The sequence below is a fragment of the Heloderma suspectum genome, chromosome 5 (genome assembly GCF_057233095.1).
Source record: "Heloderma suspectum isolate Gila_16-S chromosome 5, 16-S_ref, whole genome shotgun sequence".
NCBI lineage: Eukaryota > Metazoa > Chordata > Lepidosauria > Squamata > Helodermatidae > Heloderma > Heloderma suspectum.
Window position 1 is genome coordinate 232,559,146 of NC_139462.1, and position 27,899 is coordinate 232,587,044.

The following is a 27,899-nucleotide window of genomic DNA, read 5'->3' on the forward strand; positions in this document are numbered from 1 at the left end:
CAGTGGCCTTCCAGGGTCCCCGGCAAAGAGGGGCCTTTCGCAACCCCTGTGACCTGATCCTGTGAACTGGAGTTGGCAGGAATTGAACCTGGGACCTTCTGTGTGCAAGTAGTAAGATTCCGGTCCTCATGGTTTGAAATAAAGGGCTGACGTAAACAGGAAACCGCCTTATACCAGGTCAGACAACTATTCTGTCGAGTCCAGTATTGTGCTCTGGCTGGCAGCTGCCTTCCAGCTGCCTCTCCCATCGTCTGCGACCTGGCCCTTTGAACTGGAGGTGCCGGGGATGGAACGTCGGCCCTTCAGTTTTCAAGCCAGGTGCTCTGCCTCTGAGCGACCATCTTACCCATGTGCTCTCGGACCCCCCCTAATTCTCCCCCACGGTAACATCCATCCCCAGTGAGCGTGACGCAATGCCAGCAACCATCCACAGACTTGCTTCTTACGTAGGACTGATTCTGCTTCCCAGAGACAGGTTTTCGGAGCATTTGCCAAAATTTGAGCAAGGGTTTGAGAGTACGGAAGGCAGGTGGGGTGCGAGATTAGGGTGGGTGGGCTGAAAGGGCAGAGGGCAGGGGAAGAGGAGGAAGAGAGACCAAGCCCAACTCTTTCGATATGGAAAAACCTATTGCTCCTCCTGTCCCACCAGATTCTGATGGGATTTCTTCTTAATCTTCCTTTCCATAGGAGCTACACCAGTCCTCTCTAACCCTGGGCTATTGGGTGGTATAAAAATGTAATACAATGTAATAAATTAAAATGTAATAAATTAAAATGTAATAAATTAATTAAATAACCTGGCGCCCTCTGGATGCACTGGACTACAACCCCCATCATCCCCATGGGAATGATGGGTGTTGCAGTCCAATGCATCCAGAGGACACCAGGTTGGGGAAAACTGAGTTAGGCTACCTTGATTTGTCTTTCAACGACTGTCCTTTCTTCCCCTCGCTTAGAAAGGACAGCTGAGGAGAAGCCCCTCCAGGGCCTGCTGAAATGCCTGAAGGAACTGATCGTCCATCAGCCCCGCCGTTCCCAGCCAGCATCCTCCAAACCATCCACAGCCGGCTGGCAACAGGCCCCGGGGCTCAGAAGAAGGGAAGTCGGGAGTGGGTCTCCCCCCATCCGAGGTGAGTCCGGACACTATATGGACATTCCCAAGTCAGCAGGGCAGGGGAGGCTTTCAGTGCTTTGCCCCAGTCCACCCTTACCTGTGTTTTGACTCTCACCTGGCATCTTCATTGTGTCCTTTATTCTTTATGCTTACCTGCACCCGTCGATGTTTTGTATGAGACCAAATGAATCCTAGATCAATATTTTCCGAATGCCGCTATTTTATATTTCGCCCAAATGGTCCTGATTTTGCATTTCTGTATCTAGTTAAAATAGAGGTGACAGAGGAGGAGCCACGGGTCCAGAGCCCAGGGAACGTTGGGAGGGAAGGATCTAGTTCTCCTGCTGCACTGACGGGCAACACCTCCACCTTCCAGGCTGAAGGGGGCAGGAGAATGAATACACCGGAGGTGAAGGACAGTGGCCTCTTTGCAGCAGGTAAGACGTAGCATTTGTTTTATTTTATTTGCTGCATTTATATCCTGCTTTTTCCTCCAACGCAGCATACGTGATCCTCCTTCTCCCCAGTTTATCCTCACAACAACCCTGTGAGGTGGGTTAGGCTGAGAGTCAGTGACTCGTCCAAAGTCACCCAGTGAGTTTCATGGTTGAGTGGGGATTTGAACCCAGTCCACACTCTAACCAATACCTGACGGAGTTCGTCTCCCAAAATGAACCTACCCGTACTCTACAGTCAGTATCTAAGGTCATCCTCCGGGTACCTCCTCCGAGGGAAGCTCGGAAGGTGCCAACAAGGGAGAGGGCCTTCTCAGTGGTGGCCCTCCCATCTGTGGAACAAGCTCCCCGATGAGGTCCACCTGGCGCCAACATTGTTATCTTTTCAACACCAGGTTAAAAACTCTCATTTCCCAGGCATTTGGCAGCACATGATGAGTTTTAATCAGTCCTGGATTTGTCTTTAGTTATGACTGACTGTTCAAAGTTGTTTTTAGTTAGATGTTGTTTCTGTATATTGTCTCTGTGTTTTTATGTAAATGGCTTTTAAACTTTCTGTATTGTATTTTAATGTTTTAACTTCTGTAAACTGCCCAGAGAGCTTTGGCCATGGGGTAGTATAGAAATGTAATAAATAATAATAATAACCACTACACCGCTTTGCTCGCTGTCTGTATGGCTTTCCTTAGAGCAGGGCTGGGCAGACTTTAGGCTTGTGGGATCTACTATAGTTTTTTTTTACTAGAACTCTTGAGATCCACCAGTGGGAGCCTGGCTCAGCAGGGTGGACTCTTGCTGAGGCTTAAGGATAGGGTGCCTCTGAGCATATATTGAGACTAGGACATAAATCCACTGCTAGTCCCCCCCCTCCCACACACACACACACATTAAGCTATTTCAGCAGCTTAATTTAGGGTATGTTTGTGTGTGTTTATTTGTTGCTATTTTTAGTCAATTAGGAGCCAGAAAGCCGTGACGAACACCCAGACATCTTCAATAGGTCCCAATCTACCTTCTCCCCTCCCCTGCCTTAGAGGACGGGTGGCCATTTTTCTGCCACCAAATCCAACCCCAGGGAAACCCAGGATAATGCAGCTTAAATGTACTCACATCTCTAATGTCCTTTGTCAGCAGGTTCCCAGGTATTAGCCATCCTTTTTAGGGTGGTTCTTTTAAGACAGAGTTCCCTGTAGTTGCTCAAAGGTCACCCAGTGAGCTTTCATGGCTGGGCAGGTCCCCAATTCCAGTTCCCAAAGGTCCAAACCCAAGACTCTCCACTGCATCATTTTGTCCAGGGGCAACAGAGTGCGAGTTCAGATGAACTCCAGGTTTAGGCCCGATCTGTGATCGGAAATAACAAGGGGATTCCCCTTCGTGCCACTCACCCTCTCGTTGGTGCGCGGTGTGCAGAGGAATCCCGCTGTTATCTCCAATCACCGATCAGAGATAACAAGGGGATACCTCTCCATACCTCCTCCCCAAGCCCCCAGGAGCCTCCGAGCCAGGGGAGGGATAGGGGCTTGGGGTGGGGCCTGCGGAGGGAGGCCAAGGCTCCATGAGCTGGATGGGAAACCCTTGCGGGCCAGATGAAGCCTGCAGGCTGGAGTTTCGCCAGTCCTGGGTTGGAAGTTCAGCAGGGAACAGCAGCCATGGGACATCCCTAAAGCTGGCGCTGGACAAACCTTGATGTTCAGGCAGTACATCCTGCTCCGCTTGCAGTGGACGCCAGTTTAGGGCTCGCCCTTCCCTGAAGCAGGGCATGAGAACTGGTCTGGAGCAGCAAATGGTGACTCACGATTATATTTTTAGCGCTATTTGGGTAAAACTGTAATGGCTCTTCTATTTATATTGTAAGTTCCACTCTAAAAATAGCATGTATGCACGCACGTGCCATCTGAATTTTCTTCTTTCTTCGTCGGCATCTTGGGCTGCCTCTGCTGAGGCTGCCCCGCAATGGCTACCTGCGCCTTGGTGTTTCCTTTCGGGGTGTCTGCAGTTAAAATTGAGCCGATGACCAGCAGCCCCCCTCTTCAGTACCTGGACAGACCCAGTCGTTCTGTGAGCCCCCGTGGAGCCGCAGGCAAGGGGAGGACTGTGGACAAGACGGGCGCCCTGGGCGTTAAAAGTAAGGCTCCCCTCGTGTTGCTGGGGGATTGTGGAGGGGTTGGGGGAAGAGGTCCGAGAAGAGCAGCCTCCCGACTCAGCCCTGCGTGCCAGGGTGGACCATTGGAGGAGGGGTCCAGAGGACTTACGCTGAAGATCTGTCAGTGAAGGACAACGTAACGTGTCTGATGAAATTCAGGGGAGGGGGCGTAGTTCAGTGCAGGAGGATGTGCTTTCCATGGAGAAGGTCCCCAGGCAGGAAACTGCGGAGAGCTGCTGCAAGTCACCGTAGACCGCCCTTCCCCGACCTGGTGCCCTCCAGGCATGTTGGACTACAACTCCCAGCATGCCCTGATATCCATTTGCTCTGCCAACCAAGGACAACCCTTTATGCTGCTGAAGAAGCAGACTCCAGCCCTTGCAAATGTCTGCCACAACACAGTTGTTAGCCTTTAAGTTGCCATAAATCTCCTAGGGCACAACCCTATGCACATTTAGACTGAAAAAAGTCCTACAACTCCCAGTATGCCCCAGCCAGCCTGGGAGTTGTAGGACTTTTTTCAGCCTAAATGTGCATAGGATTGCACCTTTAGTTTTAATCTGCATTAAAGTACCTTTTAAAGAAAAAGACCTTGGTTTTATTAGTTTTTCAATCAGCCATTCAACACAGAGAGAAATTCACCCTGGTACATTGAACCATGTAAGCACATTCCCCACCCCTATTACTGCTTTCATAATTCCTGCTTCCCCACGCCCCATTATTATACATTTATTGGAGGTCTGGGGAATCTTTGACCCTCCAGATGTTGTCAGACTCCCAAGTCCCACCAGTATGGCTCATGGTCTGGGATGCTGGGAGTTGAAGTCCAGCGGCATCTGGAAGGCTGCAGGTTTCATCATCAGGTTCAGTTCTAACACCAGGGGCTTGAATCAGGATAAAGAGTTTTTATCATGCTACATGTAATTGGCTTATCTAGTGCCAGGATGTTGTTATCAGCAGCAACTGCACTGTGAATGATCACTGAATAATGTGATTGTCACTGGCAGTATTTCTGCATTTCATTTTGTTCTGACCTCAGTGTTCACAATTCTCCCTCCCCACCATACATACTGTATTAAAAATCTGAAATTCTCCATAATAGTCGATGCATCTGATGAGGGAGGCTATAGTCCAGAAAAGCTTATGCTGGAATAAATGTGTTAGTCTTTAAGGTGCCACAAGACTCTTGGTTGGTTTTGCCGCAGTCGACTCACACGGACCCCCCTCTGGACACTGGGCATCTCTGGGATCTCGTGAACCTCAGGCCTACCCTAAGGAGACAAAAGGGACTTCTGGGATGGGTGGAGGAGGGCTCGGTGTCTATTTTGTTGGTTCTTCACTGTCTCCTTTCACTTCAGGGCCGCCACCAGGACCGATCGGAACGTGACCAGCCTTGCAGTGCCGGGGATTCTCTGGCAGGGTGGGGGTCAGAAAAGCCCGGGCTCCTCCGCCACCCATTGCCCCGTGTTGACGTTCTTCCATTTCTTTCTCTGCGACAGTTAAAACAGAGGCAGCAGCTGAGGAGAAGCCGCCCTTGCAAGGCCTGAAGGGTGCCCCCAGGGAGGAGCACGAGCCCCGACCGAGCAGCGGCTCCTCCCATGTCAGCCCAGAGGCAGGGATGGAGCTGGGACTCTGGGCTCCATATCCAGAGGGTGAGACTGAGCCCGTGCAGGGCAGGGCCTGGTTGCTATCTGGGGCTGGCTTCAAAGAACATGAAAGGGTTGCGTTCCCTTCCCCTGGGTGCTTACAGTCTGTGCTGGGATGACAAGCTGATGGTGGGATGGGGAGAGGCCGGGATGTGTCAGAAGGGCCCTTTGTGGAGAGGGCACTTGATAAAAGAGGCTTGAGGAATATGAGAAGGAGTGGGGGGGCTGATGGGAAGATGGCAGGGCAGAGCAGGAGGCGTGGAGGCAAGAGAGGAGATAAAGTAGTCCTACAGGAGTTGAGTCTGAGTGGGAGCCAAGATGGAGGTGGGAAGGGCGATGTAACAAGTGACAGCAGAGCTCGAAACGTAGGGACTAGGAACATGAGCAGAACAACAGAGAGCCAGTGCAGAAACTTGAGGGGAGGGGTGACGTGATCGTAATGGTGGGAGAAGACAGAAAGATATAGCCTTGTCCAAACTTTGCCAGCTCCTGGACCCCAGAAAGGGGGCTGCCTGGAGGGCTCTCAGCTGCTGCCATAGATTACCTGGACACTCTGGATTTAGGGAGGCGGCGGGGGGTCACTCCACCTCCGGGTTCCCACACTGGATTCTCCCTTGTGCCCCAGGACGAGAGGGGGCACTCCCCCATTTGCCTCCTTGGTTCCACGTTCCCATTCAGCTCCCACCTCCGTCGCGCCCCGGCCGCTGCCTGCCAGGCCCTCGTGCTGTGCGCTGAGCCGGTCTTCTTTCCTTCCCAATGCAGAGTGGAGCCCAGCCACCAGCCCTCTGCACGGCCTCTTGAACTGCTTGAAGGACATCCCTGTCCCCCGGCCTCACGCTTCCAAACTCCTGCCTGGCAAGAGAGCAGCAGCAGCAGCAGCAGCAGGAGGGAAAGAGAGACGAAAAGGGGGAAGAAGAGGACGAGCTGGTGTGTCTTCCCATGGGGCGGCTGCTGGGCGGGCTGGAACTGGGGTGCATGTGGGGCAGCTGTGGAAACTGTCCTGGATTTGCGTTTCGGCTCAGTGGCGCGTGCTCTGGCAGCGCGGGATCTGCAGCATGAACTTTCCACCTCCATCTTCCCCAGCCTGGAGCCCTCCAGATATGCTGGCTGGGAATGATGGGACTTGCAGTCCAACGCACCTAGAGGCCACCAGCTTGAGCAAGGCAGACCGAGCTGTTTGGGTGTCTTCCTGCACGTCATGGATGTTGGGTCGTGGGATCCCATGAGCTCAGCTACCAAATGGAGAGCTGTGGTGTGCAGGGCATTTTGCTCCCATCCATTCCTGGTTTTACACTTGCCTCTCCCCCGCTCCCCAAAGTCTAAAGGGGGACTGTAAGGTCCTTGGAACAGAAACCTGTCCCTATTTTTTGGCTTTTGTTATTCCTTAAAGCACTATGTATAGCGATGGTAATAAAAATAACAGTAATAACAATAATAACGACAATAATAATAATAATAATATAAAACCCCACCCTTTCTCCCTTGCTGTTCCAATGCTTGAAACTCCCTTCCAGAACAGCTGCCTGATTTCACCTTGCTTCTTTCAAACCTCTCCTCCAAATCCCCCTTTTCCATGACTGCCACACACCCTGCTGTAACCAAGTCTGCACACCCTCTCCATGCATCCTGCTGCAGCCAAGCTAAAATCCATGCATATTCTCCCCCTCCCCTCTGCCTGTTTACACCTGCTTTTGTTTCTCTCCTCTTCCTCTGTTGTTTCCCATATGTAAAAATCTCCATTATAATCCCCTTGGGGCAGGGTCCTGTCCTCTTCTACCTTGCAACGCTCCATGCATGGAGATGGCACCATTTCAGGAAATAAAAGCACCTTTCTTCTCCCCTCCAGAACTGCGCAGTGAGTGGGCCACGGCAGAGAAGATGGGCCAAGTCTCATCCCAGTGCCACACGCCTCCGGCACGCGCCATTTGCGGTAAGGGGTGGAATGGGCTTGGGCTGGCCTCGCAAGGGTGCTGGCTGAGGCCTGGATTCATGGGTGCACTGCTCATGGAGTGCTTCTGCCATTCGAAAAAGTTATGTCATTCTGGACTCCTGTCCCACCTGCATGTTAACTGGGAAAGAAAGCCGTGTGTTCATTCTGCACATGGGAGACAGGCTCTGCAGGAGGTGGGGGCCGCTCTTTTTTGGGCAACGGCCCCGAGTTCTGTGTAGCTTAGAAAAAATATGAAAGCATTTATACTGGCACAGGCTTTCATGGACTGCAGTCCATTTTATCAGATGCGTAGAGGGTTATGGAGAGTTTCGAGTTTATATACAGTACATAATGGGAGGGGGGATGGTGTGGAGAAAGACATTTTTCTCCCTCTCACATAAGACTAGAACCCAGTGGGATCATCCCATGAAGCTGCTTGGTGGGAGATTCAGGACAGATCAGAGGAAGGACGTCTTCACACAGCACAGAGCTAAAGTGTGGAATTCACTTCCACGAGATGTCATGATGGCCACCACTTTGGATGGCTTAGAAGGGGATTGGAGCAATTCATGGAGAGTAAGACTACTGATGGCTACTAGGCCTGATGGCTAGGCCATGTGGAATCTCTTGCTCTGACGTTCAGAGCTCAAAAACGTTCTGCCTCCAAACTCTGCGCTCTCTGAAGTCCTGTCCATGATCCTGTTTTGAGAGCAGCATCTTCCATCTGAGCTCCAAGCACTTGATAGCAACACAGACACCCGCCTTGAATCCATAGCTTAATTCATAAGAGGCAGTGGTGGCTGTCTAAGTTTGCCTCCCTCTTTTTTCTGTCAGACTCTCTTCCGGGTCATTTTCTTCCTCCTGGGCCAGAGGGCTGCCTTGGAGAAAGATCAGCAAAACAGCCTCACCTTCCCACTGGGCTGCCCAGTGGCTACGCCAACAGCAACCATGGCCGGGACGCGGAATTGCAAAAATTGGAGGCAGGAATGACACGAGAAGGTCAGGAGGACTGCTCATCCCCCTAAATGGAGAAAGCCTTCTGTGTTTTTTAGGGCAAGTTGTGTTCCAGGAGGGGGGGCATGTTAGGAGTGGTGGAAGAAAGGGGCCCCACACCTCCCGCAGTTGACCATCCCTGTCCTAAAAGCAACTGTGGAAAGCCCAATTTGGATCAGGACCAGGTGAGGGTGTTAAGCATTCCCCACTATGTCTTGATCCCTTCCTCCCCTGCTCCCCTGGGTATTAGCAACAAAGGAGAAAAGATGCAGTGTAATGTGTGTGCCTCTAAGTTTTCCCCTCCGTGATTAATCATAGCTCTGGGGGCCTTGAAGAATCAGTGAGGGACTAAAGTGTTAACACCCCCTTTGCTGCGGCCCCGATCTAAATCTCCCCTTCCCCTATGGCTGTTCTTAGGAGAAGAAGGATACACCGGGACGTCCCCTCATGGATCTGCCACGTAACATGCAGTTTGGCCCCTTGGCAGAGACGGCTCTTTTCCGACCCTGCTCTTGGAGATCCCTTTACTCTTTAAGGGGCCCTCCCCTAACTTACTTCTAAGCCATCGCACAGCCTTCCTCAATCTGCTGCCCTCCAGATGTGTTGGGCTGGAATTCCCATCACCTCAGGGAAGGGACGATATGATGGCAGTTGTAATCCAACATGTCTGGAGGGCATTAGGATGGAGAAGGTTGGGTTGCGGCTTAGAAATAAGTCAGGGGAGGGCCCCTTCAGGGCACTGCAGCACAGGAATGTGAAAGCTCTGCCCCAGGCTCAATCTGGCCTGCAGAGGTTCCGCTTCTGGCCCACAGAGCCTCCTTGGGTTCCTCTGGCATGCACGGTCCCATTGCTCCCCGCTGTCTCTGTAGGGCCCGGCACCACTTTGCAAGGCTTGGAGCAGTGCTTGAAGGAGCTCCCTCCCAGTGCGAGGAGCCAGCCCTGTTCACCGGCCGTCAGCTCCTCCGTCGGGAGCTCCCCAGACCGACTCTCCAGGTGGACGCCAGAGAGAGGGAAGTGGACGAGGCTGGAAGAGGGTGAGACCCGGCTGGGGGCTGGAGACTAGTGAGGCTGGGTGGGGCCCCAGGGCCACTCAGGGGCCAGCCAGTCACGGTGGCTCTCCAGTGGAAGGCTATTACATCTCTAGGCCCAGCAGCCACAGTGTCTGCACCCCCAGAAAAGCAGTGGGGTGAAGGACAACAGGCTAAGCTTAGTTTCCCATGGGCAGTTAAGTGGACCATGCAAGGACCATGCAAGGCTACGTTGCCCACAGGCAGCCTTCTGCAAGCTGGCGCCCTCCAGATGTGTTGGACTACAGCTCCCAGCTCTGCTGGCTGGAGGATGCTGGGAGTTACAGTCCAACACATCTCTGGGGCACCAACTTGCAGAAGGCTGCCCAAGGCTGTCCGAAAAACTCTTACCAGCATATTAATGTCATAGCATAGCTTCTGAAAAGGTTGATCCTAGTATCTTAATGGATGGAGCGCCCCCCCCCCCCCACGAGCACCCAGCAATCTAGGATCAGAGGTTGGCTGAAAGCAGAAGCAGCCCAGCATACTTCACTCACTTGGTTTCCACAGGACCCGGCCGGAATGGCACCCCTTTGCAAGGTCTGGAGAGGTGCTTGAAGGAGCTTCCGCCGGGCTCACACAGCCAGCCTTCTTCGCCAACGGTCAGTTCCTCCTTCGGCAGCTCCCCGGATGGACTCCACAGGTGGACGGCGGAGGCAACACACTGGGCCAGGAAGGAGGAAGGTGAGAGATGCTGTCGACGGGTTTAGAGGCTCAGAATTCCCCCCAAACTGGAAAACTCCAACATTAAACACTTGCTCCAGTGAGGAATCGTATTTCCATGGGAGCAGTGTGTGTGTGTGTGTGTGTATTATAACACCCAAGGGTAAGCCATCTTGAGGATCATTTCATCAGAAGGAGGAATTTACAGCTTCTAAATAAATTAAAAACAATATTGTCGATCTTATTGTAGTTTTATGGGGAGATTCTGTCACTGGTGTCTGTGGTTTTTATTATGAGAATACTGTTTTTTTCTTACAGAATGTGATTTAATTGCTAGTGGAAACCATATATGTATCTATAATGGATGTGGCGTAAGCTGCCCAGAGGTTTCTTGAAAAGATATGTGACAAGACACAAATTAAGTAAACAAATAAATAAACAAGGATACACAATATACTACAGCCTTCCCTAACGGGGTACCCTCCAGTAATTTTTCCATGTTTACTTGTTGCTATAAATGTCCCACCATAGCAGTGAAAGAGATGCCTGTTGGCAGCTGGCCACAGGTCATCTAGAAATGATCCATTTAGGCAGTGTGGCATTGAGGTTAGAATTTTGGACTGGGGAGACCAGGGTTCAAGTCCCCACTTGGCCATGAAACTCACTGGGTGACTTTCAGCCAGTCACTGATTCTTAGCCTAACCTTCCTCACAGGGTCGTTGTCAGAATAAAATGGAGAGGAGGAGGGATCATGTACACTGCCTTGGAGGAAAGGCCAGGATATAAATGCAACAAATAGATAACTACATAGATAAACAATGCACTAATACTTCTGGGAAGTTTGGATTGCTTGGTAACTCTCTTTTTCGAAACAAAGCAAATCCCAGAACTGATATTTAAGGTTGAGGGAAGACAAAGATGGCTCGGCATAAAGCCATAAAAACAGGACATTAAAATGGTTGGCTAAGGACCGCTGCGTGCTCTGTTTCCATAGGACGTAGCCGAAACAGCACCCCTTTGCAAGGCCTGGAAAGGTGTTTGAAGGAGCTGCCTCCGAGTGGACCCAGCCAGCCGTGCTCTCCGGCCATCAGCTCCCCCATCAGCAGCTCGCCAGACGGACTGCACAGGTGGACGCCGGAGCCAGGGAGATGGGCCAGGAAGGAGGGAGGTGAGACCTAGGCTGCTTCCGGATGGGTAGCCCTTAGCGCTCATCCATCGTCCAGTTGACTTAATTCACCATTTGCAGGGGGGATTTTGAGGGATCCTTAAAAAGCAAATCAAGATCAGTCATTTATTTAGGGCTAAGGATTGCCCATTATTACACATGAAATGCCCCCTAAAAGAAGAAAAGTGTTTAATGTTTTATTTGGATCAGAAGTTAAATTAGGGGAGAAATAACAGATTGCTAAAACTTATAAAGAGCAAAGGCAGCTGTAAGAAGATGAAAAATTCTTGGCCATAAGAAAAAATCCCAAATCCATATACTGCCTTTATTAGGGCAACTCAAAGATCACCAAAATGTGTAAACTTTCTGGAGATCTGAAAAACCTGCCTGTTTTTTGTGATCTTTGAGTTGCTCTAATAAAGGTAGTATGCTACATGAATTGCTAAGAGAGTGTTTTTTGTGATCTGAAAGATTTTTTTGTCTTTTTTTAAAATTAGCATTGTAGTGTTACAGCACTGTAACACTCTTTCACTGAAGCAGTAATTTGCTAATATTTTAATATTTTTTTAAAAACGGAATCAGAAATGTAGATTGGAAGCATTTAATTAGGGAAAAATAATAAAATGGCGAGTGGTATCTGGAAAGGTCATTTTCTTAGCGTTATAGTGTTGTTGCACTGTAACTGCTTAGAGATCTTATGATATCAAGTATTTTACATAGAAATAATATATAACTTGCTTTCATGTAAGCAACGTTTGACAAATATTTAACAGTAGTTAAAATTAAAGCCCCCAAAACATTTTAGCGTTAATTAAAAGATGGATTTTATTTTTTTTAAGGGGGTTATAACCTGGTGCCCACCAATAGTGAATAGGTGAAAGGAGTGAATGGGTGCTGAGCTACAATAGGTTCACCTGCCTGATCCATCAAAAATCACACACCTCTTAAAAATGACCTCTTAAAAAATGTTGGACTCACTGTGGTAAGAAAAAATGCCAGAAGAAGCTCTGGGAAAACATTGGGAGCGGGGGGGGGGGGGGGTGTCACAGATGGATGGGAATGTTATGGGAACACCCCCCCCCCCCCAACGTGAGTGAATGAGGCATGGCAATTCCACACTAAATTCCTAGGGTTGGATCCAGACTTAATCATGCTTAGAGTAGACCCACTGAAATCAATAGAGCAAGTAAATCACTACTGGCTTAAGTTCCATAGATTTCAGTGGGTTTACTCTAAGCGTGACTAAGTCTGGCTCCATTGCCTAGTATGGAAGCAACCCCATTCTACATGTTCAAGGGCTCAGAAATGTACAAAGTTAAATACTTTTATCAGGAGCAAACTGTGTTTGCACTGGGAGTCATGAAGTAATGACTCATCACTACTGGGTTGTTTAAACCATGAGTTAGTCATGACCCCACAGGAGCGAGTGAGTGCGTTACCTCCCGGCTGCTCACCTGCATCTGCTTTGCGAAACAACCCAGGAACACCCCATTCCTGGGCTACTTACTGTGACTTCTGAAACCAGTACTCTGGGTTGTTGAGGAACAAAGAACCCCATGTTTTAACCCATGGTTTGCTCTTGGGTTAAAACCCTGGTTTCCCCCGCCCTTAACAACCCAGAGTGCCGCGTTTGGACATCACAGCAAATAGCCCAGGAACTGGGTTGTTCTGAAAAGTGGAAGTGGTTGGGAGTCAGTGCCCTCACTTGCTTCCAGGCAGTCATGGCTACCCATGGTTTAAACAACCCATGGGTACTCATCCTGTGCAAACTGGGCCTATGTCTGTGTGTCCATTTGTCGAGGACCTGGTTGGAGTGGATTTGTGCTCCAATGAAAGCTTCTTTTAGGGTCACTGGGAATAAACACAAATACCTCATTTTTTAACAGGCTACTCTCACCACAAGGTGAGAAATCCTGCAATATTTTCCCCCATGTTTACTGTGTTGATTGACTAAAATAGTCCCTGAAAGGTCTGGTTCCTGGGGCTTCTCGCTTTTTACAAAGCAAGGACGGCCCAGAGCAGGTACCGGAGGCTGGTGGAAGAGAGGGAGGGTCTGCAGGCACACGGATGTGCCTCTTGCCCTCATGCCCTGTCTCCATAGGTCTCAGCCGGAACAGCACCCCGTTGCAAGGCCTGGAGAGCTCTTTGAAGGAGCTTCCTGGGATCACAGAAACCCCGTTCTTTGTGCCAGCAGCCGGCTCGTCTGTTGGCAGTACTTCTGACCGCCATTGCAAACCAGATGGGGGAGAATGGTCAGCAAAGGAAGAAGGTATGGTGGGACCTGTGGGTCCGGATGCTCAGTTTCACAGGGCAGCCAGAGAGCCTGGAGCTTCAGAAATCCAAGATGGGCAGAATGAAGTTCCTTGAAATTCCAAGCCACCTTCCCTCTTCTTGATCCATGATGGAAGCAGAGACAAAAAGCAAAAAAACAAATCCCGGTGTAGATACATAAATATTTGCAACTGTGTGGGTTGGATCCAGAGTTGTTGTTGTTCAGTCGTTCAGTCATGTCCAACTCTTCATGACCCCACGGACCATAGCACACCAGGCCTTCCTGTCCTGCGCTCTCTCCCGGAGCGTGCTCAAGTCCATATTCATTGCATCGGTGATGCTATCTAGCCATCTCATCCTCTGCCGTCCCCTTCTCCTTTTGCCTTCAGTCCTTCCCAGCATCAGGGTCTTTTCCAGGGAGTTTTCTCTTCGCATTAGGTGGCCAAAATATTTGAGCTTCAGCTTCAGTATCTGTCCTTCCAATGAGCACTCAGGGTTGATTGCCTTCAGGATGGACTGATTTGACCTCCTTGCAGTCCAGGGGACTCGTAAGAGTCTTCTCCAGCACCACAGTTCAAAGGCATCAATTCTTCGGCGCTCAGCCTTCCTTACAGTCCAGCTCTCACAGCCATACATTACAACTGGGAAGGGATCCAGAGTTAGTCATACTTAAAGCAGTCCCTTTGAAATCAGTGGGACTTGCGTTCATCCCAACCAGCGTAAGACAGGTTGCTTTCAAGGGGTCTGCTCTAACCATGGCTAACTCTGGGTCCAACCCAACAGCTTTCTATTCTCAAATGGAGGTGCTAAAAGCAGAAGCACTTCCAGGGACACACAGCTGGCCCACGTGGAGGTAAATGTACTCAAGAGGGGGCTTGACAGCATGCTGCTTGAACAGTGGGATGTATCCTCCCTGGGTCATTGGTGGTGGTGTCGTTATCGCCTCTTCAGTGCAGCATTTTGCATGACGAAACTCAGGAAGGGAGCAGTACAAAAACATCTGCACTGTCGCATCATTGATAACTCCAGCCTTCCCAACCTGGTGCCCTCCAGATGCGTTGGACTGCAACTCCCATCATGCCCAGGGAAGGACGGGAGTTGCTAAATTTACTCCAGATACAGGATTTGGGGGGTGGTGTTTATGATAGACTTGGAGCTCTGGACACCGGTCTCTAGCTGCAGCACCCCTTTTCCAAACAGGAGCAAGACCCTCAGGGATCCCTCCCCTTCAAGGCCTGGAGAACTGCTTGAAAGAGATCCCTGTGAGTGGGAATTCCCTCCCAAACGCTGTCGCTGCAGCAAGCAGCTTCTGTGCTCAGAAGCTGAGGAAAACAGAGGCAGCATCTCAGAGGCCGTGGGCAGGAGGTAAGAGAAGGGTCAGCGAGCAGACTGCGCGGTTGGGATCAGCATCTCTGGGAACCTGCCATGATCCATCCTAAAGAAACTCCAGGTTTCTTTAGGTAAATAAAAGCTGAGTGTCCATGTCCTTTTATTCTGTGAGTATTTCCCCTTGGGAAAGAGATTAACGGCACAATCGTATTCATATCTCCTCAAAAGTAAGCCCCTTTGATTTCAATGGAGCTTACTCCCTGGTAAGTACATATAGGATTGCAGCCTAAGACTACAATCCCATGTACACATTTCTGGGAATAAGCTCATTGAATACAGTGGGACTTCTGAGTAACCTTGCATAGGTTTGCACTGCACATCTCTTGAACCGATGTTCACAGTCTGACCCAAGAATTCCTACATTAATTTTTATCTATTTATAAGCGTATGAGTCGACTTTTGGCTGAAATAGGGCTGCCAAGGTGACTTACAGTTAAAACTTAAAAATTTAAAATTTTAACATTATTTTAAAACCTTAAAAACATTTAAAAAACTTTTAAGACATCACCCACAGCAGAATTAAGAGCAGGAGAGAATCTGAAAAGCAGAGTGTGGAGCCAATACATTTAAAATACTAAAAAGCCATGCAGAACAAAAAGGGTTTTAACAGCCAGCCTAAAACTGAACTAAGAAGGAGCCAGTTTAACCTGCCTTGGCAGAGAGTTCCACTGGCAGGGTGCTGCCACAGAGAAGGCCCTGTCCCAAGTTCTCACCAACCTAGCAGTCATTAATAAGTGAACTGCAGCAGTTGGGAAGAACCCAGGAAGGAAGAAAAGCTGGCAGTGTTTCATTAGCTCATGAGACTTGGAAAAATGGGTTCCGTGTTGTAAGCACTGGAGAGGGGCAAAGGGTTGCCAAACAGGCACTGGTATCTCAAGGACCAGCCTCCTGTATGTGATGTAAATATAGATATAGTACAGTGGAGGCTGGTGGCCCCAATGTCAGTGGGATGGCGAATCCGCCCTGGGTTTCAGACAGAACCAGTCAGAGCTCTGAAAGAGTGGTCACATCTTGGCTAGCTCCTTTAGAGTTCTGACTGGTTCTGACCGAAAGCTGGAGCGCATGCACTGCCCCACGGACATCAGAGCCACCAGCCTCCACTGCACATAGAGACAGGTATTCGCTGTGAGTCCAGAGGTGGGTCACTCCCACATGGCGCCATAGCAATCTGCCTTGGGCTCCTTGTGCTTTTTGAGAATTCAGGAGGCCATTGTGGATGGACTGCCTTTTCTTTCTGCTAGGCACTTCCACGGCCAGCCTTCTACTGTGTCCCACGAACATCTCCGGTTCCAGTAACACAGACGATGGCGCGGGAAGTTCTCCCCTCCACAGGCTGATGAACTGCCTGAAGGAAATCCCCATCCGAAGGCCAAGTTACCTCAACACGCCGAGCATCTCCTCTTCCTCCTCCAGCTGCAGCGAAACCGAGAGAGACCAGCAGAGCCCCGGGAGCGGGGCATGGTGGGACTGCACCCAAGGTGGGTCTCGGAGCTAGGTGGAGACACACCGGACCCCAGCAGGCCTGAATGCCAGGCTAGACTCGGAGGGGCCGCTGCGTCTGATCCATTGAGGGGTGCAGCAGGCTACCGGGTGTTCAGAGGACTGGAAGCCAGGGTTGGGGTGTGAGGAGAAGGCAGCTTGAGGAGCAGGTGAGAGAAGATGGAGATGCTGCCGATGGAACCCCACAGAAAGTTCCCCAGTGGGTCTGTCTTGACCCAGGAGATGTTCTCTTCGGCCTCTCTCATGGCAAAGGCTCAGCGTTGTTGGGCTCTGGTGATGTCTGCATTACATGGTTTCGCTGTTGATTGGTGGTTTACCGAGGTTTGGGGCAGGGCAGGTTTCTCGAGGAGACCGGAACGGAACATGGAGACCCCACAGAGAGCTCTGAGTAGTACTGGGGCTGGACGCCAGACAAGCTTGTCTGTACGTTGCTCCGACAAGCAGCAGATGGTGACTGAGCCCAAGCAGGAGTTTGGCGGCCTTTAGGCTGATTGGCCCCACCTCCACCCCGGCAAGCGTTTTCTCTTAAAGGGGCCTGGACTGTTTAGCAGGCTTAGGCCGCGATGATGCGGGGTGGCTGTGGCATGCGAGTATCTTCACGGCTGGAGTCCTCGGAGTCCAAGGACGACAACGCGGCCTCCTCTGGATGCAGGGAGCAGGTCCCTGGGGTCTTCCTGGGGAACTGGGTCCGGGGGAGGTTTTGGCCTCATGATGCTTTTCTGGAACTGTTTCCTCTCCCTGAACCATTAACTCAGGAGCCTTTTCTCCTGAGGACGAGGGTTCAGGTTCCTCTGAAGATGACAGAGCAGTGTCCATCGTATTCACAGGGAAGGGGCTGATGAAGAGAAGCAGTTGTGGCCTGGAGGGGAGTTAGAGTGGAAAGATGAAGAGCTCCATCTTTGGCCTTTATGTATTTCTGTTCTTCCTAGACACGTGCCAAGGATCTGAGGCGGATGAGGTTGTGGGGCAGACGAGGCTGGAATCTGGGAGGAGTCGGAGTCCATTGCTTTGCCTTCCCTCAGAGGAGGGAAGAGGGGTTCCTTCCGCGCAAGAACCTCAGCTTGTCGAAGTGGGCAACCAAGAGCCATCCTCCTCCCCCCTCCGTGGCCTGGAGAACTGCTTGAAGGACATTGCTGCAAGCCAACTGCTCTGCTCCAGCATCCCTCCTGCCACTGCCAAAACTGAGCGGGACGTGACACCTGGGGAGTCCGAGAGGGCGCTTGCCGGATTGCATTCAGCAAGTAAGTGTGCCTGAGGTGGCCCCTTACGGCACTGGTTCGCTCCAGCGCCTGGCCCTTGTCTTAGGGGCCCTGGGCACAAGGAGTGGGATGGTACTGAGAGCTTTGGGAATGGCAAAATGGAATCCCCTTCTTCTCTGACCAAGTGCCCATCCTCTCTAGGGAAAGCCAGTATCAAAATACAGTAACTGTAGATACAGTGGGATAGGTGGGGCCAGGACGAGAAAGGACCTGGGACCATCCCTGCCACAAGGCGAAGTGAGTTAGCTGCCTCAGGCAGCAGAAGCTGGAGGGCAGCAAGGCGCTGGGGGACGGAGCACAGTGCCCCCTCAGCTAGGCTGCCGCGCTCAGTGCTGGAGGACACTGTCCCGTTGCCAGGGCTGAAGTCAGGCTGCACCGCTGGTCTGGTCAGCTTCTGAACATGGAGTTGGGGGCGGGCGCCGTCTTGTGCAGCAGGATGTCTTGGACCAGCCCTGGAGGGACCCCAGGAAAGGTGACTTGTGCCTTTGAGTCTGCACACACCGAGAGGCCGTGCAGGCTCCCAGGATCAGGAGGGCCTGTCTCTGTGGCCCTGCCCTGGGCTCCTTGTCACAAGTCAGGGGTGCCGCCCCTCAGGCCCCAAGTCCCAGGCTGGCCCTCTGGGTTCCCCAGGGGGCCATGCTCCTTTTCTCCAAGCAGTGGTTGTTTGGTAATTTCCTGGCTTTTCTCCCCACCCCCACCTGTCGAGAAGGCTGGAGTGCCCTTCTGTGGCGTAATTGCGGGCAGGAAGAGGTTTAAGCTGCAGTATGCTGGCATTTTTGGAATTTGGCCCCAGCCGCTTTTGCCTTTGCTCCCACCCACCACTGGAATGCGGCCCCCGAAAGCTTCTCCAAAATGGCATTCGGCCCTCGGGCTGCAAGAGGTTCCCCTAAGTCACGCTCAGGTGGGCTCGGTGAAGCCAAGGGGGCCAAATGAGTCCCGTACGTGGCTCGCCCGGAGCCCGCACGGCAGCCTGAGGAGCGGATCCTGACCCAGCCCCATCCCTGGCAAAGCCAGCCCCCGTTGCTTCTGCAACCCCGCCACCGTGAACAGCGCTGCCAGAAAGAGAGCGACAGGAGCCTTGTTGGCGAGGGACCCCCGGGGCTTTGACCACGTCGGTGTGGTTGGTTTCCACAACTGGAGGCTGTCAAGGCGCTTTCTGTTCACTGAGCTGGGCCTGTTTTCTAAGGCATCAGCAGTTGCTGATGTAGGCAAGGAGTCCCAGAGTGTTTTCCTCGGTCACTCGCAGTGAATTTTGAACCTTCACAGCCTGCATCTCTGCTCTCCATTTAGTTGCCCCAGGGATGGGCAACTTATGGCCTTCCAGAAGGTTTTGCCTACAGCACCCATTATCCTTCACCATTGGCCATGGTGGCTAGGGTGGATTGGAGTTGCAGGCCAAAACCTCTGGAGGGCCGCAGGTTGCCCACCCCTGATTCACACTTTCATTTGTCCCAAGAGGAAATGAAGGCAACCGAGGAGCCCCTAAATAATCAGGGGCTGTCCTTCCTGCAGTCACCTAATTTCGAACTCTAGTAATAACCCATTGATAAAATAAATAAATCAGAGGTTGGATCTAGTGCAGGTTTTGTTTTGTAAAATCTCAAGTGAATTGGTGGTGTGAACACGACTTTTGCAACCTGGATCGGAGGTGAAGGTTTCAGGCTCTGTTATGTGTACAAACTCTCAGGGCTTCTGCCTTTGATGCGGAGAAGCGTCAGCCTGGAGCTGAGACCTGCAAGAAGACCTGATAGGGCCTTCTGGGCAGGACCCCAGGCCTGTGCAGGATGCGAATGCCTTCCTTGCACTGTAGCGCCAGCAGGCGACAGCCCAGTCTGTGACCCTCTGAGCTGTCCAAAGAATGCAGCATCAGCTGAAGTCGACGGGAGTCGTTCCAACACACTAGCCCAGGACTCCTCGCAAGTCTCGGGGAAGCCTTAGGCTCTGACGCTGCGGTGGGAGACAGCACCTGTCTTTGTTTGCCTTCTGCAGCTCAAAGGGAAGCGGCGGCAAGCAGCCCCCAACGCCAGCGCACGGCAAGCGACCCGCCTGCCAACCCCCACCACCCTTCTGAGTCACTCCCCAGCGATGCGTGGGGCACCTCAGAGCAAAGGGGGTGGGACGCGCAGACACGTGCATCCTCGGCAGAAGGAGGTGAGAGGCGCCGCTGTGGTGGCCGCGCCAAGGGAAGCTGTGCACCTCTGCATCTCGGGGAGCGGGGAAGGGGTGGGGTGTGCTGGGAAGCCTGCACCCATCTTTTCCGGGAGGAAGGGATTGCCCTGGTCTTCATCCTAGCTACATGCAGCGGCGTGGTGGGATTGGGGCTTGCAGGGCCGAAGCGCTGGGCCTCCCTTTATTAGCAGGGCCCATGACGCCACCTGCCACACTCCTCGGGCTTCCCTCTTCTTTTGAGCTCAGCTGCAGTCCTCACAGTAGCTGGGGAGGAGTGGGTTTTCTCGGCAATAATAGAGGGCTGTGAGCTGTCTCTTGTGATGCAAAGTACTTTGGGGTGCCTTGGTCCTGAACAGGTAATTTAGACCCAATAGCTTTATAGAAGACCTGCTCCTGGTGGAGATCAAAAGTGCTTAAACTGGTTTGTTGATGTGGGTCCACGCAGCTGCTGGCAGTTCTGGCCTCTCCTTGGGAGGCGTGGCTGTGCGAACTGCCACAGTGAGCGCCTGCACTGCACCACTGGCCATGTATCGGCCTTGAAGTGAGCCCCATAAGGAGGCTCTTGAAATCCTACAACAGGGAGAGATTTGCTCATGTCCGCTACGATCCAGGAGTGTCTTTGGTCCCACCAAACAACACAGATTAAGGACATTCCAGGATCACAGAGGACGCTGCCGTTTCTTCTCCCTCCAGTGCCTCCCTTCAGCTGGTTCCTTACTCAGTAGTGCTTGTAAGAGAGCTCAGCGGGGAAGCCCTCGATTCGCAAGCAGAAGGCCCTGCTTCAGTCCCTGGCTGGCAGCATCTCCAGCTAACAAACGGATCAGGTAGCAAGATTGCTACCATGATCACCGTTGGCTGAGGATGATGGGAGCTGCAGTCCAACATCTGGAGGGGCACAAGTTGCCCAGCCCTGTTTTAAATTGGCTGCCATCACATGTTCTGTATCGTTGGTTAATAAATCCAGTTGCTTGGTTAAAGTACAACTGGAGTGCTTTGATTCTAGGGGGATTCTGACCAGCCCCCCGTATCTCCCTCTGCACGCCTGCCTTGGGCCTCTTAGCCAAGGCACCGTAGAGTCCTGCTGCTCCGTGAATTCAGTAAATGGTGGCAGATTGCAGAGCGGCTGGGTTGTTCCACTGTTGTTCTACTGTGGAGGAAGGGCTGGAGGTGGCATCTGTTAAAATAATTTGCTGTGCATGACCCGTTGGCCTTGAGTTACGAAGGCAGCTCTTACTCCCTGGGTTTTCTGGACAACTCAGTGATGGGCTGGTGCCTTTCTGTGCTCAGAGGGGCTGGCGGAGAGTAGCCCCCTCCAGGGCCTGCTCCGGTGCCTCAAGGAGATCACTGCCAGGAGCCCCAGTCCATGCAGCTCGTCGGCCAGCAATGCGCAAGGGGAGTCGAGGCTCGTCAGCCAGCACCGCAGACAAGTGGAGGAGGAGTTTGGCACTGGAAGGACACCCCAGGAAGGTGAGCCGCTGTGGTTGGGCCTCTGATGTGGCCTTGAGAGGGATGCATCTTGCATGGTGTACCACCTGTCCCGCAGTTGAGCCTGCCTGCCTGCCTGCCTGCTTCTCTCTCTCTCTCTCTCTCTCTCTTTCTTTTTTGTGCTCCAAACAGGTCTGGGGAACAGTCTGAAGGAAAGGCCCACAAGCACCACCCCCTTGAGTAGTCCACAGAGGGAGGCCGTGAACCGGAGCCCACCCACGGAGGCTGGCGGGGGCTCTGGAGGTGGGTTGATGTGGTATCTAACAAAGCGGGGGAGCCTCTGCCAATCGGGCCGCTCTTTGCAGGGCTCATCCCAGAGATGGGGCGCCACCCGAGGGAAGGCCCTCTCTTTTGTAAAGGTTATGTGTACGTCTGTCATGGAAAGAGTTCAGAGAAGGGCCGCCTCTGATGCTCCTCATGCAAGGCCAGGTTGATATGAGAGGAAGTAGCCTATAGCCATTCGTTTATTCTCCTCTAGGAACTTGGGAACTGCATTTTTGTGATGTCTCTGTTGCCTCATTGTAGAAATACATTTCGCAGTCATCTTTTAGGGAAGAAGCCATAGCTGTTAATCCAGTGTATGTTTGTGGTGTAGACCTGCCCTTAGAGGGTTCTGTTCTGTTTATTCTGAGCAGAGAAGTTGAACCTCAGGCTTGCAGGCCACATCCGGCCCTCCATGGTGCCCCGCGTGGCCATGCCCCCTTCCCTCTGACCACCAACCGTGTGGTAGTTTCCCAGCTTTTGCACGCCTCCGCCCCTTTCATTCTAAAAGGTTGAAATGCCTCTCCTAAGGTTTCGTTCCTGACAGGAAGAGCTTGAAAATAAGCTGGTGTTTTGGCCCCGCCCTTTTGCCTTTGGCCATGCCCACCGCTGGAATATGGCCCCCAAGAGCTTCTCTCAAAGTGGATACAGCCCTTGGGATTCAGCCCTGATTTAGGGCATAGTCCTGGTCTGGCCATACTTGGTCTCTGAGTCTGCAATCCTATCCCCATTTATCTGGGAGTAAGTCCCATTGAACTGCATGGTGCTTGTAAAGGCAGGCAGTGGCACCGTGACTCTGCCAGTCACCACTTTCCCGCTGCCTCCACCTCCTCGGATCCCCACACCTGAGACTCGGAGGAACCTCTCCGGTGCCCCAGCCATGCAGCCTGGTAGCCCTGGCCAACATCACACTGGATTAGCGCTGACCTGAGGGGAAAAAATATTGCGATAGTTTATTTACACTTTAGGGATAGGGGAATAGGGAAGAATAAATGGCAAGGAAGTTACAGAAATCCAAAAGACAGAACCAGTGGTTGGAAACCCAATACAGCACAGCTGTTGGGTTACAAGAAATCCGCTAACTGGCCTAACTACAGTTACAGGCGAATGACCTAACCACCTAATTACAAGAAATCTACCTAACTACATAGTGAGTCATGAGGGTCCCTTCAGTCACACGCCATGCCAGCCTGAACAGCTCCCCTGGACCAGAGGAAGAACAACGGATGCAGGACTGGACATCCAGCCTAACTGCATACCGTGCCTCACCTGCATGGCCACTCTGTTCCCCGCTCCCTTTGGGTGACGGGGTGGCATAGTCCACCAGCCGGGGCTGTGCTTTGCTCCCTTGCAGGCAGAATAGTTTTCGGCCTTGGGCTGCAGATAAGAGCCCCCAGCTGAAAATTGGCAGCCTTGAGATTAACCAGGCCCACCCTCCCTTTCAGGCGTCACGAGGGTGCGGTGCCAGTGCCCTCCTGGCACAGGGCCCCTCTCCGACCAGCAGTCTGTTGTCCGAAGCTATAAAACAATCAGTTCCCAAGCTAAAAGGCAACACAACACGACACACAGTTCCTTGCTCTGACTCCCGAGACGCAATGCAGGATGGGAAGGCAAATTCCAATAAGGAGCACTCTGCTTCTTTACAGCGCTTGCTTCCGAGTGATGTGGGTGAGGTCCTGCACTGGCAGGCGCTGTGCAGATCTTAAAGCAGTGAAGGCTGTGCGGTTGTGCGGCCACTGCTTGGCTTTGACTGATGCAGTGGAACGTTTGGTGGTGACCCCGATACTCTCCAGTTCACACAGGTTGTGGGTCTGTTGTTCCAATCAGGAGCCTCCCCCAGAAGCACGCCGGTCTGTGGCATGGCGAGCTGCCCAAAGGGAAATGGGTCCATGTGCGTCTTGAGCAGGACATCCCCTGCTCTCAAGTTCGGTGCTCTGAGACGGGGCGATTCCAGCTCACCCAAGAGCAGGATGAAAAGAGCTCTTGCAAGAGGTGAGGCGGGATGGCTGAGCATGGAGCCGAAAGCGGGAGGGGCGGCAGCAGCCCTCCCTTTTGGCCCCATGGCCGGGGCATTCCTGAATATCGTAGCACTGCCTGCTGAGTCTGTGTGGAGTCCACCTTCAGAATATTGGGTGCAAGTCCTCTCCTGGGAAAAACGCAACTTGGGGCTGCTTTGTGACCTGCATCTGCACTGCCCAAGTGCAGCAATTGGTGCTGGGTGCAGAGGGGGCTGAGCTGGATTAGCGGGGGCCTGTGGCAGGTGGGCTGGTCCATTCACTGGACTAGCAGAATCAGAATCGGGGATGCAAAGGAGCCAGCTGGAGTTGCGTTAGCCTGGGGAGGGGCGTTCTCAGGAAGAGCCCCCCCTGTGCCACAACTCCCCAAACTGCCAAGCGCCTGAGTTGTATGAGCTAACTTGCAACACTCATGCGTGCGTGTGTGAGCCAGAAGGCAGGGGTGATGCCAGAAGGCGGGTGGCTGCTTTCATCGCAGTGAGATTTTATTCTCTGTACTCGCCTTAGACCTTTGGATCTGGGAAGGATGAGTATCCAAATAAGTTGCATAGTTGTAGAGGTCACTACATCAACCTTTTCTAGAAACATTGTTGGGTGCTGTGTGGGCCTATTAAGAAGAAAAATACAAAAGGATCCAGAAGCCTTTATCTGGACCAATGAAAATGTCAAAAAATAGTGAGCAAGTTTCCTGGGACTTTTCCTTAGGCTGGATAGGAAGTTTAACACCCAGGCGGAAGATGACAAGCTCTGGGGATCCTTTTCAGAACTGGGGTGACTTTGAAGCAGCCCCGACAGCAGTGGAGAGACAGATGTAGCAAGGAGGGCCTAACGTCTGTTTCTTATTTCCTTTACCCTCTGGTTGCAGCCAGGGGTGATGACAGGCCACCCCCAGGGGCCACGTCCTGGAGTTCCCAATCCCGAGGCAATGCAGAGTCAGGAAACCTCCCCAAGAAGCAATGTCCCGGCCTGGACCCATCCTCGCCTCTCTTTGGCTGGGGGAATGGGAAACCTCCGGAGTGCAGGGCCGGGCTTGGCAACCTGGAGCCTGTCCTGTCTACGAAGCTGGAACGTCTTTCTGCCGACATGGCCACCATCTGCAGGGACGTCTCCCGGTTGCAGAGTCACATGGACCGGCTGGAGCAGGATGCCCGGAGCTGGGTTCTCGAGCTGGCTGCTCTCCGCATGGAAAACAGGAGCCTGAGCGAGTATGTGAGGCGGGTGGAGAGCCGCTGCTGCACTCTGGAGAACCGCTCCCGCCGCAACAACTTGCGCGTGCTGGGCTTGCCGGAGGGCATCGAAGGCAGCGACGCTATCTCCTTCTTGCAGAGGACTCTTCCGGCAGTGCTGGGGCTGGCTCCAGATGCCCCGCCCCTTGAGATCGAGAGTGCGCGCCGAGTGCACGGGGGCGTGTCCTGGGATGCTAACGGCAGGCCCCGCCCCCTGGTGTTCCGGCTCCTGCGTTTTGCCGACAAGGCGGCCGTTTTGCAGGCGGCACGTGTGCGCCCCCTCAGCTATGCTGGCGCGCAGATTACCGTCTTGCCGGACTTCTGCTCCTCGCTGTCTCAACGCAGGAGGCTCCCGTTTGGGACATTCCAGAGGACCAGATGGGTGGCAGACCTCTGCTTTGGCTCTCGGCACTCCTCCAGTTGCTACGGCTGGACCCAAGGGCTGCGGGAGCCTCCCGCCAACTCTGGGCCCCTTGCAGGAGAGAAGGAAAGCAGAGCTTCTAAGGGTCCAGGGGCAGGAAATTGGGACACAGATCCACTACCGGGCCCAGGGCATCAGGGGGGCTGCCATTCTGCAGGGAGCTGTGAGCAGCACGAGCCATGATGCTGCGGTGGAGCGGAGAGGGAGAAGGCGGGTCGCTTGTTGCAGTGTCATCTGCTTTGACTGACCTGCCTGCACTATTCAGTCTGTTCAGTAGCAACCCTCAGACACATGTGAGAGAAGAGGCCCGTGAGGCTGGTGAATGTTGGCTGCCAGGCTTCCGAAGTATAACGGCACAACTAACGGCACCCAATTGACCCTGTAAGACCGTCTCCCCTTTCAGACCAGGAACTGGGGTTGTAACCGCAGCAGACGATCATACATGTCTCTCTGCGGTGGGTCCGTTCCAGCAAGGAGTGGGCGGGATTGCTCAATGCCCCCCCTCCAGTTCTGGGACTTTCTCCGTGGGTTCCTGCAGGGTCCCTTCTTGTCCCTGCCTGTTCCTCGTCATTCCACGTCCCCTGACAACATCATTGGGACGGGGAGCTTCCTCCGCTTGAGTCCGGATCATGATGCTGGGAGGAGCCAGCAGTGCTTCTCGCCCCCTCCGCCAGGCGCTGCGATGGAAGCAGCCTCTTCTTACTGTGCAGACTTCGCAAGGAAGTTTCTCAGCCCTTGTAATGTTAAGGGCGGGATGACTGTGATGGGTGCGACCCTGGGATAAGCAGGACACGGCAGCTGGTCTCCCTCCAGCAGCTTTCCCCAACTGGGAATGCCTCCACAGGTGTTGGACTACAACCCCCATCATTCCTGAAGATGATGGGACCTGTAGTCCAATCCATCTGGAACCAGCTCTCAGTGCCTCTGTAACGTTCTGGGCATAGTTCAAGAAGCTGCTTTTGACCTACAAACATTATCCCGCTCGGATCCACCTTGTGTCCATCCCATCGTGATCTCTAAGGCTGAGAACACCCACTGAACTGCGTCATACAGCCAGGCTAGGATGGCAAGGAGGCAGCAAGGAGCATCTTTGGTTTCCACTCCCCTGCTGTGGGGTCGAGCTCCTCCCCCTCAGGTTCAGCAGTCTCTTTTTTGTGTGGGAAGCCTTCCAGAGGCGCAATGTAAGACCTTTGGGGGTTGGACAGGCATTGGCTGGCTGGGGATAAATCAGGGGGAAAGTATGTATTCAAAATGTGTTGTTTTATATTTTTCATGTATTGTTTTTTAATGATATTTTATATTGGTAATTTGTTTTCTATGTATGGTTGTTAACCCGTCCAGAGCCTTTATGTATAGGGTTGGCAATGTATATATGAACAATAAAGAAGCCTGGGGTGAGAATGTCTGCAGGGGTCATTTAGGAGTGTCTGCTGTCCTTCTGTCTGCTTCATTGGCGCTTTTGGGACAGAAGGACGTCTCCCATGCCTCTCCACCCAGGACTGCATTCACTGGAGACCTGTGAAGAACCCCTCAAGACTTCTCCTGTGCTTTCCAGAGAGGAGGTTGTGGTGAGCAATGCCCTACCCAGTCCACCCTGTAATTAATCTAGCTCCAAATTAGTTACAGCAGCTTTCCCCAATCCTGGCACCATCCAGATGTTGGGCTACAACTCCCATCATCCTCAGCCAGTGTGGCCAATGATGTGAGATTGCAGTCCAACACATCTGGAAGGCACCTGGTTGGGGAAGGCTGTATGACAAACCCTGGCACCAACACTTCTAGTCCCCAGTGTGTCTCAATGATATTGAGACACACCCAGATGCCCCTAAACCTGCCACGTTTTATTTATTTATTTCATTTCTATACCGCCCAATAGCCGAAGCTCTCTGGGCGGTTCACAAAAATTAAAACCAAACAGCATACAATAAAACAATTTAAAATATATAGAATATTAAAACCACAATATAACAATACAACCACAATAAAACCTAGCAGCAGTGCAGGAGTTTAAAGTACAGATTTAAAACAGCAAAGCTAAAAATTTAGAATGCTAAAATGCCTGGGAAAATTAAAAGGTCTTCACCTGGAGCCGAAAGGAATACAATGTAGGTGCCAGGCGAACCTCGCTGGGGAACTCATTCCAGAGCCGGGGTGCCACAGCAGAAAATGCCCTCCTCCTAGTAGCCACGCACCTCCCTTCCTTTGGCAGGGGCTCATGGAGAAGGGCCGCTGACGATGATCTTAAGGTCCAGGCAGGCACACATGGGAGGAGGCGATCCTTCAGATAACCTGGCCCCAAGCCGTTAAGGGCTTTGAATGTTAACACCAGCGCTTTGAATCGGGCCCGGAAATGGACTGGCAGCCAGTGCAGCTGAAAAAGTACTGGCGTAATATGAGCTCGCAGGCCAGTCCCTGTTAACAATCTTGCTGCCCTATTTTGGACCAGCTGAAGTTTCCGAACCGTTTCCAAAGGCAGCCCCACGTATAACGCATTGCAGTAATCCAGACGAGAAGTTATCAGAGCATGGACAACTGTAGCTAGGCTATCTCTGTCCAGATAAGGGCGTAGTTGGTATACCAGCCTAAACTGATAAAAAGTGCTCCGTGCCACTGAGTTCACCTGTGCCTCAAGTGACAGTTCTGGATCCAAGAGCACCCCCAAACTACGAACCTGATCCTTTGGGGGAGTGCAACCCCCTCCAGAACAGGTTGAATATCACCTAGCCG

At 52.4% G+C, this 27,899-nt stretch overlaps 1 protein-coding gene across 1 annotated transcript in view; it reads left to right on the forward strand.

Moving 5' to 3' along the window:
• LOC146345320 (uncharacterized) overlaps nucleotides 1-26,587 on the forward strand; it is a 62,377-nt gene extending 35,790 nt beyond the window's left edge. The window contains exons 10-29 of the mRNA XM_084859840.1: nucleotides 957-1,130; nucleotides 1,381-1,551; nucleotides 3,512-3,694; nucleotides 5,212-5,364; nucleotides 6,121-6,285; nucleotides 7,205-7,288; nucleotides 8,123-8,287; nucleotides 9,151-9,315; nucleotides 9,859-10,032; nucleotides 11,006-11,179; nucleotides 13,278-13,445; nucleotides 14,648-14,812; nucleotides 16,078-16,314; nucleotides 17,266-17,577; nucleotides 19,585-19,746; nucleotides 20,011-20,091; nucleotides 21,052-21,231; nucleotides 21,382-21,492; nucleotides 23,338-23,502; nucleotides 24,391-26,587. Coding sequence (XP_084715966.1) covers nucleotides 957-1,130; nucleotides 1,381-1,551; nucleotides 3,512-3,694; nucleotides 5,212-5,364; nucleotides 6,121-6,285; nucleotides 7,205-7,288; nucleotides 8,123-8,287; nucleotides 9,151-9,315; nucleotides 9,859-10,032; nucleotides 11,006-11,179; nucleotides 13,278-13,445; nucleotides 14,648-14,812; nucleotides 16,078-16,314; nucleotides 17,266-17,577; nucleotides 19,585-19,746; nucleotides 20,011-20,091; nucleotides 21,052-21,231; nucleotides 21,382-21,492; nucleotides 23,338-23,502; nucleotides 24,391-25,355 — 4,154 coding nt within the window. The 3' untranslated portion in view covers nucleotides 25,356-26,587. The remainder of the gene's footprint in view (nucleotides 1-956; nucleotides 1,131-1,380; nucleotides 1,552-3,511; nucleotides 3,695-5,211; nucleotides 5,365-6,120; nucleotides 6,286-7,204; nucleotides 7,289-8,122; nucleotides 8,288-9,150; nucleotides 9,316-9,858; nucleotides 10,033-11,005; nucleotides 11,180-13,277; nucleotides 13,446-14,647; nucleotides 14,813-16,077; nucleotides 16,315-17,265; nucleotides 17,578-19,584; nucleotides 19,747-20,010; nucleotides 20,092-21,051; nucleotides 21,232-21,381; nucleotides 21,493-23,337; nucleotides 23,503-24,390) is intronic.
• Nucleotides 26,588-27,899: the final 1,312 nt, after the last annotated feature.